The 20,332-nt window shown below is 38.5% G+C and overlaps 1 protein-coding gene across 1 annotated transcript in view; it reads left to right on the forward strand.

Annotated features, from left to right (window-relative positions):
* The window catches only part of PDE4D (phosphodiesterase 4D, cAMP-specific), a 371,220-nt gene that overhangs the window by 240,178 nt on the left and 110,710 nt on the right, over window positions 1–20,332 (forward strand). Inside the window, exons 2-3 of the mRNA XM_010580553.1 lie at window positions 3,285–3,476; window positions 19,427–19,463. Coding sequence (XP_010578855.1) covers window positions 3,285–3,476; window positions 19,427–19,463 — 229 coding nt within the window. The remainder of the gene's footprint in view (window positions 1–3,284; window positions 3,477–19,426; window positions 19,464–20,332) is intronic.

Consider the following 20,332-nt stretch of genomic DNA (forward strand, 5'->3'; position numbering starts at 1 on the left):
TGTCTCAGTAAGTGCATGCTAAACAAGACACTTAACTGCTGTAGCATTTTAGAAACTTTTAAATATAAATATATGTTTCTGGCAAACCGGTGCTGTATTCACATTCCCCTTTGACTGTAGATTTGAACATTTTTTTTCTTGATGCATATTTACATAAAAAACATTTTCGTTGAGCAGTATGAGCTAAATCCTAGCTGATATATTTGGATCCCGTTCATTACTTTTGACACCCATCTAGTGGACACAACACAGTATCACAGGATAAAACTCCAGTCGCAATAGCCCTGTGGAAGCCTTGTAGTTATCTGGTGGTGCAAACCAGATGAACCAGCCGATGAACCTGCAATTTTATCTAACAGACTTTTAAATTAAAAAAAAAAAAATCACTATTTTATAATCCCACAGTGAAATCATTCATAGAAGCCTTCCTCAGTTTCTGACTGAGAGAAATAAGAGTGGTAAAAAAATATTTGTATCATGTTCACAGAAGGTGGGTGAAGAAAATAAAACAAATCTGCAAACAAAACCATATGTTCCTTTAATCCAATAAAATACATTTTAATCAGTTGAATAATGAAGTCCACTGTTAAAGAAATGAATTTAATAGTCACTCCTTATTCAAAATTTTCCTGCTGTGAGACAGACTTATATTTATCTTCATTTATTTCTTACTTTTAACTTTTGCTTTAGAGCTTTCAGACAAGCTTACATATATATTTTTTTTAAATGATACTGCCATTGCAGAAGTTAGTCTTATTGAGCACAAGAGTAAACAATCCTCTTCTATTTTACCTAAAATTGTAAGGTCTCCCCTCCTGCCCTCAGCAGAAAAACAAAACATACAGACTGTGTATTGTTTAGGAGTCTGTGTGTTCTTGCAGCTGTTTAAAGAAAAAACTTATTTTATTTAGGCAATGAAATAGAAGTGTTAAGAAATTTGGGTATGATGAACTCACAGATGTTCCAAACCCTTCATTGGTATTGGGAGTATCTGGTGCTCCTGGAATACTCAGGAAGTCAAACTCAAGAGATACTGATTGCTAGTGAGTAATAATAGTCATGCTAGTAGTAATGGCAATATGGTTATTAATTTATGTCACTATGAGCTGCAAAGGGTGTTTTACTTTAGTATTCATGCTATCTTACCCTTTCCAATATGTTTTTCAATATTTTTTTTGTGAGCAGATATCACAATGATCACAAAGATGCAATGAATAGGGAAAATGAAGGGCAAAGAGGAGCTTTGCGTTGTCCAAGATCACCCAGCGGGCTGGTGGCAGAACTCTCATTTGATTGTGTTTTAAGCTTTGTTAGCTTGAGATTGATAATGTCATGTAGTAGTAGCACATTTGAGGGCACAGAAAAAGTATTCAGGCATAATCAAAAGAAATCAAATTTGAGAAGAAGTGTATGTGTTAGGATTTAATGACAATGAGTTGTTCTGAAAACTACAGTGAAAAGAGGATTAAATTGCTAAGCACTCTTGAAGTTTGTTTAATACCATTTTCTGAATAGTTTTTTTGGAAAAAAAAAAATTTGCTTTTCTACATTCCAATAGTGAAAGGTGAATACAAAATAAATAATATAGTCTGAGACCAGCAGAAAGCTTGCACTTCCAGGAATATGTGCAAAGTAGCAATGAAACAACGAAATAAAACATGAAACCAAGGTCCATTCTCTGCCAGGCAATGCACATCTCTGTCAAAAAAAGCAATATATGTTTTTTTGATTAGTTCATTTAACAAAGAAAAAAAGGCCATGGGAATGCTGTCACTTCAATAAAACATTAAAGCAGCAACCTCACTGCAACTTCAGGTCAACAGTAGACAACAAGAAGAAACAAGCTAGTGCAGAGAGTAGCATGTACCTACTGTGACACCTGCACCTGGCTAAAATCTAATCAACAGCTGACATGTAATGAATATTTTCTTTTCTGCTGTCATTAGATATAATTGAAAATGAGTCGGTGTCCTTCACATGAACAGTTTTCAAAATGGTGGGTTTAGATGGGTTCAATACAAATACATATTATGATGTTAACACTTACCCATGTTTAATAAATCATGGGAAAGATCCTCTGTTCATGCCTCATTCCCAATGCTCTAGCAGTATTATTTAAGTTCCCATTAGTATGGCAAGTGAGCCCACATAGTTATAAGCCAAGGTCTCATGCACACCTTTCCTACAATGCTGTAAAACTAAAACTGATTGTTGGTTTTATAGAGACACAACCAACTAGGGAAACAAAAGTCATTTTCCACTAGCTGGATAAAGTGTGCTCCATCCCATCAGATGGAGGCATAATCTTGCTAATCCACATGTTAGAAGCAGAGCCACATGCTCCAAAAAGACTCCATACGGTGCCAAACACAGCTGTCGGGCTGCTAAGCAACACAGGTTGCCATGAGCATGTCCTCCCAGCACTGTCCAACCTGCGCTAGTTTCTAATTGATTGCAGACTCCCATTCAAGGTCTTTGCACTGATTTTCAAAGTCCTCTGTGGAAATGTCACAGACTACATGAAAGAGCATCTTCTCTTTCCTTCTCTTTCTTTCTCTTTTCTCACCCTTTAGCCTCTCATGACAGCAGTGTTCCCTAGGAATGATAAGCCTGTTTATCACTTTTAATACCAAATACAATAGCTAGAAGTGCTGGATCTAAACTGTGTAGTTCAAAGACACGGATGGCCACAGAAGTTGCGCTGGTTGGCAGTGAGCAAAGAACTAATTTCTTCAATCTGGTTGTAAAATAGCAACTCTAATGCATGCAAACATGCCCAAGCACAAACACATACCTTAATCCCACCCCAGTGCTTTGTTTATTGGGACAAGACGAAATATGTTGTTGAAATATTTGGGTAGTAATGAAATATTAGGGCTGGGTACTCAATAACAAAAGAGCCCTCAACTGCCTCAACAGTGGGAGACAGGCTCAGGAGAGATGGGGCCTGAGGAAGAAAACAGTGAAGCATCATGTTTCCTCAGGTATAGAGCTCGTGGATACTCTACAAGGAGAGAGGCATAAGGCTTCTTGTATTCCTAATAGTGGGGGTTTTCTCTACCAAATTTCTTTTCCTTCAGACTTGTTCTTTTTGGTTATCAGCAATTTTAAAGTATATTTCTTGTGTGCCTTCTGCCACGTAGCAGTGGACTTGATCAGGTCTTTATTTCCCCATTATTACCAAGAAGCAATTATCTAGTAATAAATTTGTCAGAAGAGTGTTTATTACTTTCAAAATTCTTATGTCGGTGGCATAAATCTTTTCCTCCTTTTTTTTTTTGCAGTTTCGATGTAGACAATGGTACATCATCGGGACGAAGTCCTTTGGATCCCATGACAAGCCCTGGATCAGGGCTAATTCTTCAGGCAAATTTTGTCCACAGTCAACGTAGGGAGTCTTTCCTTTACCGGTCAGACAGTGACTATGACCTGTCTCCAAAGTCCATGTCCAGGAACTCCTCCATTGCCAGTGATATGTAAGTACATTATAAAAATACGTTTAGCCTATGTTTTGTCATCTGTCTTTTCCAGCCACAAGAAATTTCTTTTAAAAATCAAAGACAGTAATCACTTATGGTATTGATGTTATCGATAATTGTTTATTTCTTTAATGAAGCTTGTACTTGTTTCTCCAGTTTTCTGAAAGTAAGGGTGTCATGAGGGTGTACTTGATGTGTTTATGCACTTTATTAGCTTTGACAGAATAATGAAGATAGTCAATAGTGATGTATCAAGACAGTAAAGAGAGCTCTGATTGCCTGGCTATTAAGTTATTTTCAAAAGAAGTGATACAAACTCAATTTCTGCTTCTTAATGTTCTTAAGAAAAAGATTGCATTTGTTTGCACCAGGTATTTTTAGGTTTTAGAGAAAAGATTTACCAGCTGGCAGAAATTAATAAATTCAAGAGAGGCAAAAATTATTTCAAATACTCTTTTAACTAAAAGGCAAATTTTAACAAAAGGCCTTTGGAAAGTTATCCTATACTCTCTCACTATTCTTCTGAGATGTGTGTATTTTCTGCTAGTGCATCATACTTTTCAAGTATGTGTAGACACTAGGTTACATGGGTAATGGAAGTCAGATGCAAATCTCTGTTTAGTTGTAAGACACTAAAAATGTTAAATGTCCTAGCTTCTAGTCACTTCTGAGTAATAGAAATTAAGAATTAACTAAATTTTTTGGTTTATTTGCCATATCTGCTCCAAATTTCACTGCCAGGTAGGTATTTATGGTTCAATTATACATCACTAAAATAAAGGACCAGGCTTGTAAGGGTCCCCTAGGGAAAGAGGAAGCCTAAAGCATTAAAAATCCAGCATTAATATCAATGCTGTTTTTTAATGAGGCAAAACCCAATCAATATCCTCTTTAAAAAAATAACAGAGTACGCACAACAAAGGAAAAAGGTTTTCATAATGATGAGTGAAATTTCACCTGATATTTAATTTGCAGTCATTATAATTGAACACTATTTTCAGCTTACATATCATTTTTTATAATGTTGATTAGTCCATCTAATTATAGCTGTCTTTGTAAGCATCAAGATGAGAAAAATTCATGCCTTTACGGAGGGTTTGTGTAAGGTCCATACCTCAGTTAAGTCCTGTAGATTGAAGTACTTAGTAAGCTTTGTGCCCAGTGTGATCACTTTCGGTTGAGACAAAATGAGTAAGAAAAAGACCAATCCTTCTTGTCTTGTCGGAAGGAAAAACGCATTTTGCTTGCAAGTAGTGACCCCTTCCAGCAAATCTTCCTCTGACAGATAACCTTTTTTTTAGATAGGGAAGAGTCAAGCTTTTAGTGTGGCACCTGTGCCAGGATACCATTTGGAAAGATTTTTACATTCAGGGGGACAATCCAGGTCACTGTGTTGCTTAGATGAATCATTTCAATTAAGAATTCAATTAGTGCTCCATCTTTGAACTCATAATCCAGTTCTGTATTTCCTAGAATTCTGGGTAATATTTCAGCACATGGCAGTAAATTGGATAACAACTGAATTACTGAAACACTGAGCACACTTTTTCCTTTGGATATTTGTATCTATTTTTCCTTTCAAAATTTTCTTAAAATACATCTGTGTATAAAATTTGTTGGACCCCACATCTGGATAGATTTTTTTTCACAGTGTTCTGTCACAGAGGAGCTGTTGTACTAAGAAGGTAAATATTCATGCCACTGTTGGATGGGAGCACATTAGGAAATCTAAAAGGCAAGTTGTTTTAACCATGGAATATTAATCACATATTAGTAAGCCTAATTATAATAAGCTTGATTATATCACAGAAATGAAGTAAAAGAAAACCAAGGAGTGAAAGAGGGGAAAGTTTAAAAAGATAAAATAGAGAGGAAAAAAAAAAAATACTACAAAGGTCTTTATATATGGTTTCAAGGAGGAATTGGATGTGCTCATGGAAAGGAAACCCACTGAAGTTTATAAAAATAGATAAACCACTCCAGTTCAGGACATGCCTAAATGAGGTGGAGGCTGGAAGAGTTGTCAGGGGAAGTATCACACAAATTTTAGATTACTCCCAAATTATCCTATTTCCCTTTTCCATCTATATACAAGCTTAATTTTAAGTATTGCATGTTTCTTAAGCATGAGCAAAATATATTACAAAACATACACATCATTCAGGTAACGCAGGTGAATTAATTGTAGGTAACAGTTTAACATAGAATCCCCTGATTCTTCAGTACTTGAGCTACCAAGCTCAGTATTTCACTTTGTAAAGCAAAATAGAAAGCAGAAGGCATGCATCTTGTATTTGGAAGGAATATAACATAAAGATTTCTGGCATTTCCACTACTCTCAGATAGTGTGCTTAAAATAATACATTCCACTTCAGTAGCAGCAGATGAAACAAAAACAAGGCTTAAGATTTTAGTCAAACATGGAGTGTCATGATAACAGACAGCCAGCGGATGGCAGTGCTGAAGTACTGAATTCATCATTCTGTCATTATTATTTGCACAGCTCCAGCCGAGGAAGGGAACACAGTCATGCTCAGTTCTTTGCAAACCCAAGATGAAAAGATGGGCTCTGCCACAAACAACTTAAAGTCAAAGCATAAAGTGATAACCAAGAGACTAACATAGTCAGATACTATCCCCAGGCAAAGGTATAACGTGAGTCCCTATGCCCAAAGTAGTAAATGTCACAGAGCAACCAAAGGGAGTTTCATTCAGTGAGTTGGGCTGTAAAGTAATAGAAATAAGGGCAGAGAATGGGGAGGTGGAAAGATTTTTCAAATCAGAGAGACTAAAGTATATTCTAAAGTGAGAAGCCAGATTAGCTATGGAAAAGAATAAAAGACAGAGTGAGTGCAAGGCTGCTCAGATGAGAAAAGGTTCGTGGGACAAATATGGGTGCAGTTACGGCACTGAAAGAGGCAGAAGAATCAGCTGTAGGGTAAGAAAGGAAAAACAAATAAAAATGAGTAGGAGTGAGTAACATATCTTTTCAATTATATCTTGGAAGAAATAGCATGGTCATAGAGAGGAAAAAACACAGGACTTGGAGATGACATGAGGATATGAGAAAAAGCCATTCAAGGTTGTGAACTGGAGAGGCCAGTGGTTTAGACAGGAAGATGCAGGGTCCAAGGCCAAAGAGCACAGATGTGTTGTGAAGCCTGGCTGTGGGATTTCCAGCAGAGAGATGAGGGTGTGCAAGAGAAAGAGAAGTGAATGAGTGAGCCAGTGAGGATGAGTGAGCCAATATGAGGGAATTACAGAGCAGGATCTGTGATGAGAGACAGGAAAACAAGTTTAAAGGGAAGGAGAATAAAGAACAGAAAATTAAAAAAAAAGTCACCAACAGCACTGTTGCAACACAGAGAAAAAAGGGAACAGAAGCTAGAATCGTGGAATCATAGAAACATTGGGTTAGAAGGGACCTTAAAGATCATCTAGTTCCACCCCCCCTGCCATGGGCAGGGACACCTTCCACTAGACCAGGTTGCTCAAAGCCCCATCCAACCTGGCCTTGAACACTTCCAGGGATGTTGCATCCACAACGACCCTGGGCAACCTGTTGCAGTGCCTCACCACCCTCACAGTGAAGAGCTTCTTCCTTGCATCTGATCTAAATCTATCCTCTTTCAGTTTAAAGCCATTACCCTTTGTCCTATCACTACCTGCCGTTATAAAAAGTCTGGCTTTCCTGTAGGCCCCCTTTAAGTACTAGAAGGCTGCTATAAGGTCTCCCCAGAGCCTTCTCTTCTCCAGGCTGAACAACCCCAACTCTCAGCCTTTCCTCATAGGAAGGGTTCTCCAGCCCCCTGATCATCTTCGTGGCCCTCCTCTGGACTCGCTCCAACAGGTCCATGTCCTTCTTATGTTGGGGTCCCCAGAGCTGAATGCAGTACTCCGGGTGGGATGTCATGAAAGCAGAGTAGAGGAGGAGAATCACCTCCCTCGACCTGCTGGTCACACTTCTTTTGATGCAGCCCAGGATACAGTTGAGTTTCTGGGCTGCAAGTGCATGTTGATGGCTCATTTTCAGTTTTCCAGCCACTAATACCCCCAAGTCCTTCTCTGCAGGGCTGCTCTCAGTCCACTTGTCGTCCAGCCTGTATTTGTGCTTGGGATTGCCCCAACCCATGTGCAGGACCTTCCACTTGGCCCTGTTGAACTCCATGAGGTTCACATGGCCCCACCTCTCAAGCCTGTCAAGGTCCCTCTGGATGGCATCCCTTCCCTCCTGTGTGTCAACCACACCACACAGCTTGGTGTTGTCACCAATAAGCCAGCTGAAAGATGAGCAAAATCATCAGTGTTGTACTGGAAGAACTGTCAGGTTTATGTCTGAAGACATCAGTGAAGCAGGGAGCTTTGTGGCTGTCTTGCAAAGGTGGCCTGATTACTTACTACTCACCTGTTTGAACAGCTATTGCTGCTCAGAACTTGCACTTGCAGACAGAGACAGAAGTGGTAACACTTCATATTCCTTTCTTGCTAAGGGATCACTGCCCTGATTAATGGAGCAAGATATCAAAGGAGTAGAGAATCTCCATTTTAACAAAACACAGGTCTCTAACCAGGTTAAAAAAATGGATTCTTCAATGAAATCATTAGCACTCTTATGACCACTAGAAAGAATTCAATAAGCAGTCCCCTGGCTGGGGCAGAGCCATGTTTTAAGTGCCGCTCTAAAGGAAGAAAAGCATGTGTAAGTCCTGCTGTGATCCTGAAGAAGCAGACCACAGTGTAGCAGACCAGACCAGAGGACCAAGTCACTCTCAGTACAGAAGTCTGTCTGAGCTCCACTATGTCTTCTGAGTGTATCTAGGGGAAAAGGTATGTGACAATGAGCACTCCTTAAGTCTACCCTTTTTCCATTTCCACAAGGTCACAGAACACTGCTTGGACACAACATCCTGGCTTTTCCAGGACTTGGCCAACGGAACCTCACTCAGTAAAAAAGTAGCTCATGTGGGGAGTTTTATCGGCTTCTTTAGAGAGGCTTAGCACTCTTTCCTCAATGAGGTGAAATATCATTATAAGGTCTAATTAGTATAATTACACAAAATTTCTTGATTTCTATTAAACCTTGCTTCCATCTTTCAAGTATCAGAACCCAGCCAGGGAGCACTGACTGTAGGGAACTGCATGGTCATTGGCCTGGTGATCTGCTAAATGGAAAAATGGCCAGCAGTACACCCATTCCCCAAACTGGTCAACCTACTGCTATTTTGCTATACCTTCTGTAGATAGTAGCATTCCTCTGCTGCTGTCTGTGGTAAAAGAAGTGTCAAGAGGATGCAGTTTACTCCAGGATTTTTTCCCCTATAAACTACAGTATTATCCTGCCTTCTCCTAGAGGATGTGCTGCTTTGTAGAATGTATCTGCATGTATCTGTAAGCCTTGGCTCCATGTTTACCAAAATGAAAACAAAAAAAAAACCCAAAAAATATGTCTTTGAATAATAAAACCCAAATGTGGACTACTTTGGAACAAAAAGAGCCTCTGTAGTCTGATAAACATGGATACTGACAGAGATTTGGGTCGTTCTGGCAGGGTGAATTATTCCCTTTTTCAATAGCTAGAGAAGTAGTTGTGGGATTTTTAATTTGTGTGGGTATTTTTTCCCAAAATAAAGCCAAAACAATCTGTAATTTTGCAAAGAAAAAAAGAATAGCAGAATTATTCTGGCTGCAAAAATCACCTTAAATAAAGGGAAATTCCAAGGTAGGGAGTTCCCTCATTTGTTAGTGACTGGCAGGTCTGGTCCTGACCTAAAGCTGCAAACAGGCTGAAATATCCCTTTAACTGGCATGTAGAACAACTGCCAGAGAAGAGAATTTTTGAGGTAAACCTGCACACATTTCCCAGTTCTCAACAGTCTGCTCAGCTTTTAAAAAAATTGCATTGTATTCAATCTGGGTCAGATTCATAAAGGGAATGTACTTTAACGGCAGACAAAGATGGCAAACCTGGACAGTTAATAAGGTTCACCTGAGCCTTTAACATGCCAATAAAATCATTAAATTAGGATATATTTTCTCATACAGAACAGGAAGCTAAATTACTAGTGATACAGTTTATTCTTCTGTTTCTGAGCTAGGAAGGCCCAGATTTATTAATAAAATGCTGTGCATATGCATCTGAAGTTACAGAGAAGAAAAACTTTTCCCTGAAAGGTTCTGGCCAAGACTCTAGGAGAGCAGAAAGACATGCAGTTACTGAGCAGAGTAATTGCACCTCAGTTTAACAAATTAGAAACAATTGTGTTTCTTTCCAGATAAACTGCTGTTGAAAGTCCTTATGATTAATTGGATTCTTTTCTCAGAATCTGTGATATTACTATATCACAGATATTACTGGCTGAAAAGAGCCAGTTAAACTTCAAAGCCCAGTGTGCTTTAAAAAAAATCTTCTAAGATGCATTTTCTATGGGTGTTTCAGCTTAGAAACAATTTTTAATGAAAAAATATATTTAATTGCTTGACACATTTATTTTTCCATGGAAAGAAATGTGCTTACATGACTCTAGGAAAAATAGGCCAATATTTTGCTTCATTGGGTTTTGCTTCTTTGTTCTTAAGGTCTTTTACATTGAATAAATCTCCAGGTTGCAGCTTAATTTAAGCTAAGTAATTAGTAAAGTCACTTACAATCTTTTTTTGAGTTATAAACAAAAACATTTCGAAAAAAGACCACTGTGTCCTTTCCAGGTGCTTGGGACATTTTACAGATGGACTCTAAAACAAAGAACTCAGTAATACCCAGTTTACTTAAATTTAAATAATAAGTTTGCACTAACTCCATTTGTTGATCAGGAAATCAGTTATGCTGTAAACAAAAAGAGAACATTTTCACATTAAGAAGGCTTCTTTTGATCTGCTTTTTAATTCAGAAGATTCTAAGGTATTCTAATATACCTTTATATGGTTGTTGAATCAGGATTTTTCTGTTGAAATGCATTGATTTTATCTTACGTTCAGACAATACAGAATCATTACCAGTTTTATGAGCAGATGCTAAAATCTTTTTCTGAATATAACTGTCAGTTGTCAAACACATCACTTCCCCTTCAAACACTTCTAACATGTCTGGCTTTATTTTCCCTCTTCTGGAAATAATGGGTGTTTGAAACAAAATAGCAAGTTACTGCTCCTGTGCTAAACAAGGCAGACTGAATTCCTAAACCTCTTCAGTCAAAGGTGGCACGTTATTAAAAGCATGGTACCAAAACTGATTCTTAGCTGGGGTTTCAGCTACATCACACCACCACTCATCTCTGGTCTTGCTACACAGTTCAGCCATGGAGGAGAGGGAGGATGAGTGTGTTTTGTGTGTGCACACATATGCACGCAATACTGAAGGATGGGAGCAGCGTGGAGAAAAAAAACTTTGCGAAGAGGGACGAGAATGTTTTAGGAGATGCCTCTTAGACTGTTTTTCCAGCTCAGTGATCACCTACATGCACAGGCTGAATTTATTTCACAACCCAGAATAACTTTAGCTCTTGTTTCACCCCTCAGGGCACGAACAACGCTCTGTATGCTTGCAGTGGCACTAATGCTGTGTTAGCTGTAGAGTTTGTTCCCTGAAAATGGACAATCTGAAATTCTGATGGTTTTGCCTTATTTTTCTTGAAGTCTTCTTGTTTCTTCTTACATACACACATTTACGTGCCTTTGAATTTGGTTAGGGGACCCTTTTTTCTAAATGTTGAAGCTGAGAGAATCTTCCTGTGGCTGGCTGAAAGCAAGCTTGCTCAGGCTGGGAAGTTACCTTGTATAGGTGCTGTTCTCAGCAGCTCTGCTCTCATTTCTTTTAGACAGGAAATCTTTCAGCCTGCATCAGTAGGAGATTCACATGGAAAGTCATGTATTCTTATTCTTCAGAAGTAACACAATCATATCAGTTCTCAAGACTTAAGCACATGGGGCAGGGACAAACAAGCAACCAAATGTCTGCTGCTTAAAAACAGTTAAAGGTAATAAATTTTATTTTCATTTGCGACAAGCTAAGAGTTTATATATGTCAGCTAATGCAAACAAAACTGATTAATAGAAACTTGTTAAGCTGCACTAACTTGATTGCTTCCAGTTATGTGTGCACACCCACTAATTTTCTCTAACCTGAGCAGAAAACAAACCTATCCTTTAGTCATTGATACTTGTTTGTTTTACAGCCTTGCTTTGAGCTAAATGATGATTTCTCTTCTATGAACAGTCCAACAATGGCACTGCTGAACTGGCCTGGACTCTTCTGATTCAGTTCAGCTCTTTTCTGGTTCAAAGTCCTACAGCCTCTGGCTTAATCCAGTCCCTCTTCAACACACAAACCAAACCTCTGCAATGCAGTAGCTTCTTTTCCCTTGCCATTGCCTCAGTGATCCCCAGGCAGACTGCTTTCTGATTTTAGAAGGAAAACCAGCTACACTGGTGAAACACTTTGGCAAGTCCATGCTCTTTTTCTCTTTAGGACTGAGTAATTCTGTCAGACTTAACACAGGCCAGTTGCTCAGAGTTGTCCACCATTCTTCTGTCATCTAAATGGTCTGCTGTATTATGGTAAGATTAAAGCATTGAAGCTTGGTGGCTGTTTGGGGCAATATGATACAGGTGATTTCTTGAGCTGTCCTGTGTTTTCATAACTTGCACATCATGCTGGCATCCTTCTGTGATGGCCCACTACATCAGTATCTACATGATTTCCTTAGGCAGATTACCCAAGTCAGATGTGCAAATGCAGTCTCTGTGGAAAACATTTAAGCTTCTTGAGCAAGGAAGTAGCTGGGCCTGACACAAGAGGCCTTGATCCCTTGAGCTCTTCCAAAGGTGCTATGATACTTTCATGGGAGATGGAAGAAGCTTGATAGTGTTCCTATAGCACATTATATGTAGTGCTGAAAAACAGTATACTTCCCATTCTTTGAGTTAGTCAGCTGATTCTGATTCCAGCCCATCCAGCAATCCTGAATGAAGCATCTGGATTCAATGGGTCTTGGTTCATATCACCATCACTGAGATGTAGTTAGCTGCCCTTGTCACCCAGCAAAGTCTCTTGTTTCTAGTCTGCTCAAAAGCACAGGCAGTGTGATATGATGCTGGTGATGCACAGTAAGGTAAATGGGTAACCAGATAATACTTCCTGATACTGCCTGGATTAAATCTCAAAATACTGATTTAAAAAAACCTTGGTATTCACTGTTCCTTTTCAGTCCTTTATTCTGTAATGGATATGATCATTCTGTCTTTCCAAGTCTTGAGAGTGCTTCTCACCTTGGGTGCTAATGCAGTTCAACTGGAAGTAAGATTGTAATTTGAGTAACCTAACAGTGATGACTTCAACAGAGCATACTCCATGTATTCAAAGGCTTCTTTCAAACCTAATAAAGCATATCTTCAGGAACTCAGATGGTGGCATGAAAAATTAAAGTACTTTCTTGTACAAAATATCCATTATACCTGGAAAGCTCCAGGTACATTAGTACATGGCATATCTTGGTGTGTATTAGTCGTGTAGTCATCCACATTTGTTTTGAGCTATCTTTTGGATCTCTAATCATAAGGTGGCCAGGTGTAGTTTTCTTCATCAATACACCATAATGGAGTAACTGGATTTGTGCTCCATATGAAGTTAATTGGGGTGTTTGGAAACACATCTGAAGTATTTGCTAGTAAGATTTACGCTGGAGAAATGTTTTTTCCCTTTGGTGTGTCTTCCTAAGTCTAAGTTGCTTAGTTAGATAGCCCAAGAGGAACCACTATAACCAGCCCTTCTTTTGGATGGGATAATGGACTTTTCAGGGCCTATGGCTTTTCTAAGTCAATCCTCTTCCATCTGGTGAAGCTCAACTGAAATTAAGTAGGTTGAACTCTCCAGTACTTTCAATATTATATCAATACTTTTGACTAATTAGGGCAAGCTCTCTTGCTGTATTAGCAAGAAGTATCAGGAGGACATAACTGCACAGTGTTCAGAAACACTCAGACAATAGCTGACAAGAGTCTGCTTCATTCAGGGTCTAATTTTTGTCTACTGTGTTATAGAACAAGTGGTTTCAAGTAGCTCTTCATAAAAATCCTTTAAGGTACCTGTTCCCAGAAATAAATAAATGCTCTGGGAAAAACAACCCCCTCCTCTGTAGCTCATGACTCCATCAACAATTTCAATTGCTTGCTGTCTCAACCCTAAATCCCAGCCTGCCCACAATGTCGTAGACTCTAGCTCTTGTCTTAGATGCCTGATCATCCCTCAAATGGCACTCAGCCTTTCAATGAGATGCAAATCACTGGCAACCCACTGACTATCTGGGAAAAGCTGTAAGCCAGTTTCTGTCACACCCCATAATGTGGGCACAACATTGAGAGGTGCCTCATATGCCCAGTCAGCCTTAACTTTTGGAGCCAGGCCTGGGCTATCTCATATTAGGACTAGAAAATTGTTTTCAAAGTCTTCCAAAATTGAGATAATATGACTTAAGTGCTATACCTGCAGAATAAACTAACTTGGAGCACTGTGATTTTGGACTCTGCAAAAGCAGTATTGCGAACCAGCCCATTTGGATTCTCCAAATGCAGATGATGATAAAGTGCAAGCTGCAAGGAGCAGCCAGCCACCCCTCCTGCCTGCTCTCCTTAGAGCACAGCTTTTGCTGACTAGTATCATTACATGATGTTTCCATTACTCTATGAGAGTGCAATCTAGAGTCAGATTTCATTGCTGCTAAAATCTGAATCTGAGCAACGTGCATATTTTCAGCATACCTAATTCACGTTTCTTGTGTGTTCATTTGGCTTCACCTGTAAAATGTTATGGGGGCAGAAAAAAAAAAAATCCTAGCAATTATGGCAAACTATCACCTTACTCTCTGTTCTCCATTTGTGGTTTTGCACGTAGTATATTTGTGTGCCAGCGTATGTGCAAGCAAAACACAAATGGCTCATCTAAGCTGTATTTATTGCATGTTATTGGACAGTAAGCCTGAATCAGCCTTGTATACAGAAATGAGTGGATGTCATGTTTAATCCAAATGTAGATGTTTACACTGAAAAAAGCAGGCTGCAATAGATTTTCTGGTTCAAATAGAAGACTACTTTCATGTTCATCTTCTTTCCTATTTTGTACTCTGTGTGTAGAACAGTATGGATTTTCCCTTGCTTTTGTGTTTGCTATGTTTCTATATTAAAAAATTATAATAAAAAACGCCCAAATACAGCTCTGTAAAAGTGGAGTCAATTCTTGTGACAATGCAACAAAAGCCTTAGTTCTTGCTGTGGAGCACAGTTCAGGGATTCTAGACAGCCACTGTCCCTTAGCGCTTTTCAAAGTCTGTTGGCAGCTTTATTCTTTCAAATGGGCTATGTCCTAAGTTTGTAGCCAGAGAATTCAACACAGAGTACACGAGTTGGATTTAAAGCCTGACTGACAACCTCAGCCAGTACTTATCCTGGGGAGATAAGTGAGTTTTTCATTCAAATGGAGGAGTGTGGCAAACCAGTAGCATCATGCTTTAAAGTGGTACAAAGCGTCAAGATTCTTTCCACTAGTCTTATAATTTAGGCTATAAAAATTGTATCAAGATTAACCAGGAATTTTATTTTGACTATATCTTGTCCATGAAAAGGTATGTGTCAAGTTGGTGTAAATGTTTTGTACATTTTCCCCCTCTATGTAGACAGAGCTCTTATTTATCCTGTTTATGTCTCCCATCTGCAACATGTGTCCTCAAGATCACTCACTTGGTATTTTTCACATATGTCTAGGAAAGCTTAATCTGAGTTTACTATGGCCTTTACGAAGACAAACCTTATTCAGGACTTTCACTGCGAAGCTCCACACTGACAAGTGCAGACTCACATTTTTAGTGGTCTCTTAAGGTCTGGGACTCACTTCTTAATAGGTATCTTGACTTTTTTCTGACCACATTAAAAAAACACCCTTTCTTTTTTAACTGTATCCTAGCAGGTCTGCAGAGTATCTGTCTAGCTACTCCTCTTATTAGATGATTATATTAAATTATCCCAACTTAATTAAGAAGTAAAAGTAACACAGTCACCCTGTCTATCCTTGTGTTAATCTTCCTGCCTGCTCTTCTGTCTGTCCATGCATGCATCTCTAAGTTCCTTTTTAGTGGGGGCAAAGTTAATTACTGTCCTGTAATTGGGATAGAAGAGACAAATTAATGCCAGTCTTGAGGAAAGGAAGCAGAATTTTTGTACATTTTATTTGGCAACAGTCAGCTGAACATGTTCATCTAACTTCTGACTTAGCACAAGCACTTTTATCTCTTCTCCAGGGTGGGGACTATCATAGGTTATATGGGGTGAGTTCAAGTATGTCCCACAGGAAAGGTTAGGAAGCAAAACCCAGAAAATTTGCAGAAGGCTAGGTTTCATCACTTTAATATGGTAAATAATTTGCAATGCGTTATATAATCTTTGGTCTGCTAATGGAAATTTGGCCTGTGTTTTGTGTAACAGCAGTTCATCTCATGTGGACTGTTGCATGCTTTAGCAGTGTTTTTTGGTGGTGATAAAATTTTATAATTTTAAATTTTTGGGCTATGTGAAAATTAGTCTGCTTTCAAATCTGTCTTTCTTTCAAAAAATGAAGATGTAAATAAGTATGCCAACCATTCTAGTTAACAGAGTCTAACACTGATGTGAACAATTTCTTCTAACCTTAAAGATTAACAACTCTGTTTATATTTCAAGCTTGTGATATACAGCACAGGGTTTACACTCCCTCTTGCTGCTTCTGTATATAGATGTGTGGCACTATCCTGTCCAGAATCCAGACAGAATCATCTATCAGCTTCCTTATCATTTGGAAAGAAAACAGCAGGACACTCATACATTGTAGTGTTTACTATACCACAGTACACTGTGGATCAATGGCGCTTTGATTGAATCATATGTTCTTGCTCTTCGGTACAAAAATAGCACACTTCAGACGTGTCTGCTCCCTTTTTGAGAACTCTCACCTTTTCCAGATTTCCTGACCAAAGTGGATTAAAGATTACTCACCACACTATGCAATTGCTTTTCTGTTCAAGTGCGTCTGGTGTGTGCTAAACTGCTTTGCAAAAGCTGTGGATATGTGTACTTTAAGTATCACACTTTCACCAAAATAATGATAATTTCTGGTATTGTTGCTCTTGACACAAGGGGCATTTGAAAAGTGGAAATTAAATCCTGGGTTGATTTCAGTGCATTAAATTAGTATTTAATAATGCCCCCTCTAAATATAACAAGCTACAGTATTTTATCAGTATTCTCCAATGAAATGCAGTCCAGCAAGAGCTTAAGTAGAATGAAGTTTGAAAATTAGAGGAGCAGGGCCATGTTATTTTATATAAAGGAAAAAAAACCTCCAGGGCAGAAAGCCCGGAAATATGTATTTGTTGCCTCTTAGAAGTGCCACAGTATTCAAAGGGTGGCAAACAGGGGCACTGAATGGGAAGAAGAGCAAGAAAGTACCACCTCCAGTAAGGAAGTCCACAAGAATTTTTCAGAAGGACCATCCTGTTTTCATAGTTTTGCCAGTGTGCACTTTGACAGTTAATAACTATGTTGTAGCAGTTGCCTGGGAATTTGAAGCACTGATGAATATTTCGTGCATTTGTGTCCTATGTTGGGCATTCAGAGTGTTTGCCACTGACAGATGCTTGTGATGCTAAAAAGAACTAGCTCTACTCTATCATCTGGCTTATTCAGAGGTAGAAACAATTTAATATTTTTGTTCTTTGTCCAGTGCTGCTGCAACTTGTAAAACTTTTCATCTCCAGGATTCTGCCCCTTCATCATTTCCAAATATGGGAATTAGACTAGATGAATAAAAAATGGTTTGCATATTGATTTTAGATACAGTTTCTATGCAGAATTTGATTGCTCAGAAAACACACTCATTTCTAAGAATTTGCTCAACCTTTTGTTTGCTTTTTGTCTAAACAACCTGAGTAACAGATAAAGTGGGTAGGCATGATAAAGACTGGCAAATAATTTACTTGAGGCTTTAGGCTCTTCCATCTTCGCAGAAGTCATTCATATGACTAACACAGGATTCCTTGCTCTGCACAGCTGTGCCTCTTTAAGTGTCAACACAGAAGAGAAAATGGCAGTAGCTATACATAAATAGTGAAAATATTCTTTATAAAGGGGAAGAAATGAACAGATTTTACTGAGGAACAGGTAAGCCAGCTGTCAGACAGCAGATAATACCATTTCACAGAATTTGAAGACAAAGAGCATAATTTTTTTGGAAGTGAGGTAGTGTATATATTCACATTATGGCTGTTTAAGTGGAGAACAGGAGAGAAAAGGAAAACATAGATGTGGCTTATCTTCTGCTGAAGCCTTTGTGTAGCTGTGTAACTCATTAAGCAAACCTGATCAGAAATAATAGTCTAGGGCATTTCCTGATGTTTTCATGACCCAATGAAAATGTGAAGAGGTACTAAACCCATCAGGTCATTAACTCCCCTGTTAATGCCCTGAGCTGATTCCTGATGTCTATAATAACTGACTGGATTTGGCTTCATTGGGCAATTAAAGCCTCTGAGTTCCTCCCATGGTGCCATGTTTCTTCTGGTTTAGTGTGAGGATCAGGCTTACAGGCTTTCTCAGCCAGTCTGGGACTGTGGTTTCACTTGAAGCAACACCTTGTTCCAACCACTCCTGCAAAGACCTTGTTAAACATGCAGACTTCTTCCACAAGGTCTGTAAAAATCCATTTCTCTGTTTCAACTAACAGGAATAAAACAGATGGTAGTAAAAACAGCTACACAAATATTAAGCATTATGATAATTTTGAATATTGGGGAGTTCTGTTTCTCTGGTTGTATTTACTGCTTTTTTATTAGGTTTTTACAATACCTGCAAAAACATTACTGTCTTGTGGACAGTATATAAATCGTAAGAACGATGTTGAAGCAACTCAAACGCAAATCATATTTCTCTATTTATCAGAAAGAAATCTGATTAGATTTTCATGGATTTGAAATCCATTGTTAAATACTCATAGTTTATGCTTAAACTTAAATAACATTAAAGTAGCACCAAAGCAATGGTAATTTCTGCTGAAAGCTGCAACTTGTAACTCATCACAACAAATTCACTGCAAGAAAATACAGGAGAATTAAAAATGGAGTCATATTGGATTTTTGTATTTGGAAAATTTCTTTCCATCTTGATTGCTGCCATATACTACATATGATAACTGAAAACTCCCAAGTTTGCCCTCTGCCTGTTGTCCTCTGGAGAGGACTGACTCCATATCCTCAGTGCTACAGATGCTACTCTTAAGCTTAACAGCCCTTCAGCCTACTTGTATGTACAAGACTATATTTTTTGGAAGCGGCTTCAAGTGGCAGCTTTCGGTGCTGAAGCAAAGGAACCCCTCATTCCCTTCCTGCCTCTTCCCTTACAGTGCGTCATCCCAGCACCTTGCCCATACATCACCCCATGGTGTGGGTGAGGTTGCCACAGCAACACCACACTCTCAGTAACACCCCCTATAGCTACAGAAGTGTGAGTCAGTTTAAAAGTTTTATAGGTTTTTATTTGTCTGCAATGTGCTACACAGCCATCTGCAGTTACTTGCCCATCCAGTGCTCACAAACTTGCTGGTAACCCTTAGTGGGGTGGCTTTTGGTATTTTCAGCTCCATCCTTTGGGATGAAATCTCGGCAGATCAGTCCTGGGTGGTCGGTCACCTGCCCAACCCGCAGTGCAGAAACCAGCTGGTTCATCAGCCATCCCAAAGACATGCCAAGCAGCTGGGCAATAACTAAGTTCAAATTTACTTTTCAAAGAATGTGTAAAGCAGCAGTAGTGAGTAACTGCAGAAGAATAAAATTGGAGTTACCTACAGTGCATTGTAAAACCTGATTTTCTTTCTGTTAAAGCAGTGAGATAAGTTTTCAATAATACCTAACTTACAACTCTGCTCATTTTTTCAGACATGGAGATGACTTGATTGTGACACCATTTGCTCAGGTAGGCACAATTTTGCCCTATTTCTCACGCAATCTTACAGTTAAAAGGCCAAATGGCCAAACCAGTTGTTTTCAGTTGTTAATATTATATAAGATATGTTTGCTTCAAACAGGAAAAAGCCATCTAAACGAGGAAGTCATAAACCTCCCATATCCTGTTATACCTCTTTTTTAATGCTTTTGATTATCTGAAAAGTTGAAGTACAATAACACGATAAACACCTTTGATCTCTTTTCAAATACTGTAGCAAACAGTCATGATGAAGACAAATCTGTGCTCTCTGTTATTCTCCTGCTTTTTGTAGTTACAATTTCTCCTTTTGAACAATTTTTATGCATTCAGTACAAGGCAATTTTTAGATGTGAGATAAGTTTTACCCAGAATACTTATACTCCTTTACAAAACCATCTCTATTTTATTTTTCCATTCAGATTCTGGTTTATAAAACATCAGCACAAAACTCTATATAATTTAGATTGAAACTCCACAATTTTTAGCAAAACAGCTGTCTTATCATGTATGACAAGTTAACACTGATGTTCCTTGAACTCATGATGATAGGTTTTACCCTGTAATAGATAGGAATGAAAATTAATTCAGTGTAAGTACAGGGGGGGAAATAAATCTGGAAGTCATACGTGATTGAAGGTGAATGGAAAAAGAAATGTTGAGTCACAAAGCAGTCTCAAATAAGAATAAGGTGTCCAGCTTCAGTCTGAATATGCAGGTTGCTTTGGTCTAATGATAAGCTGTTAAAACAGTTAATAATTCATTTAATAGGTTATCATATATTTCATTATATTGTAAACAGATACAGTGTTTATAAGACACTGGCTGATCAAGTCCTTAATATGAACAATACCTTCATC

This window comes from Haliaeetus leucocephalus, unplaced genomic scaffold (assembly GCF_000737465.1).
Source record: "Haliaeetus leucocephalus isolate CR32 unplaced genomic scaffold, Haliaeetus_leucocephalus-4.0 Scaffold722, whole genome shotgun sequence".
Taxonomy (NCBI): Eukaryota; Metazoa; Chordata; class Aves; order Accipitriformes; family Accipitridae; genus Haliaeetus; species Haliaeetus leucocephalus.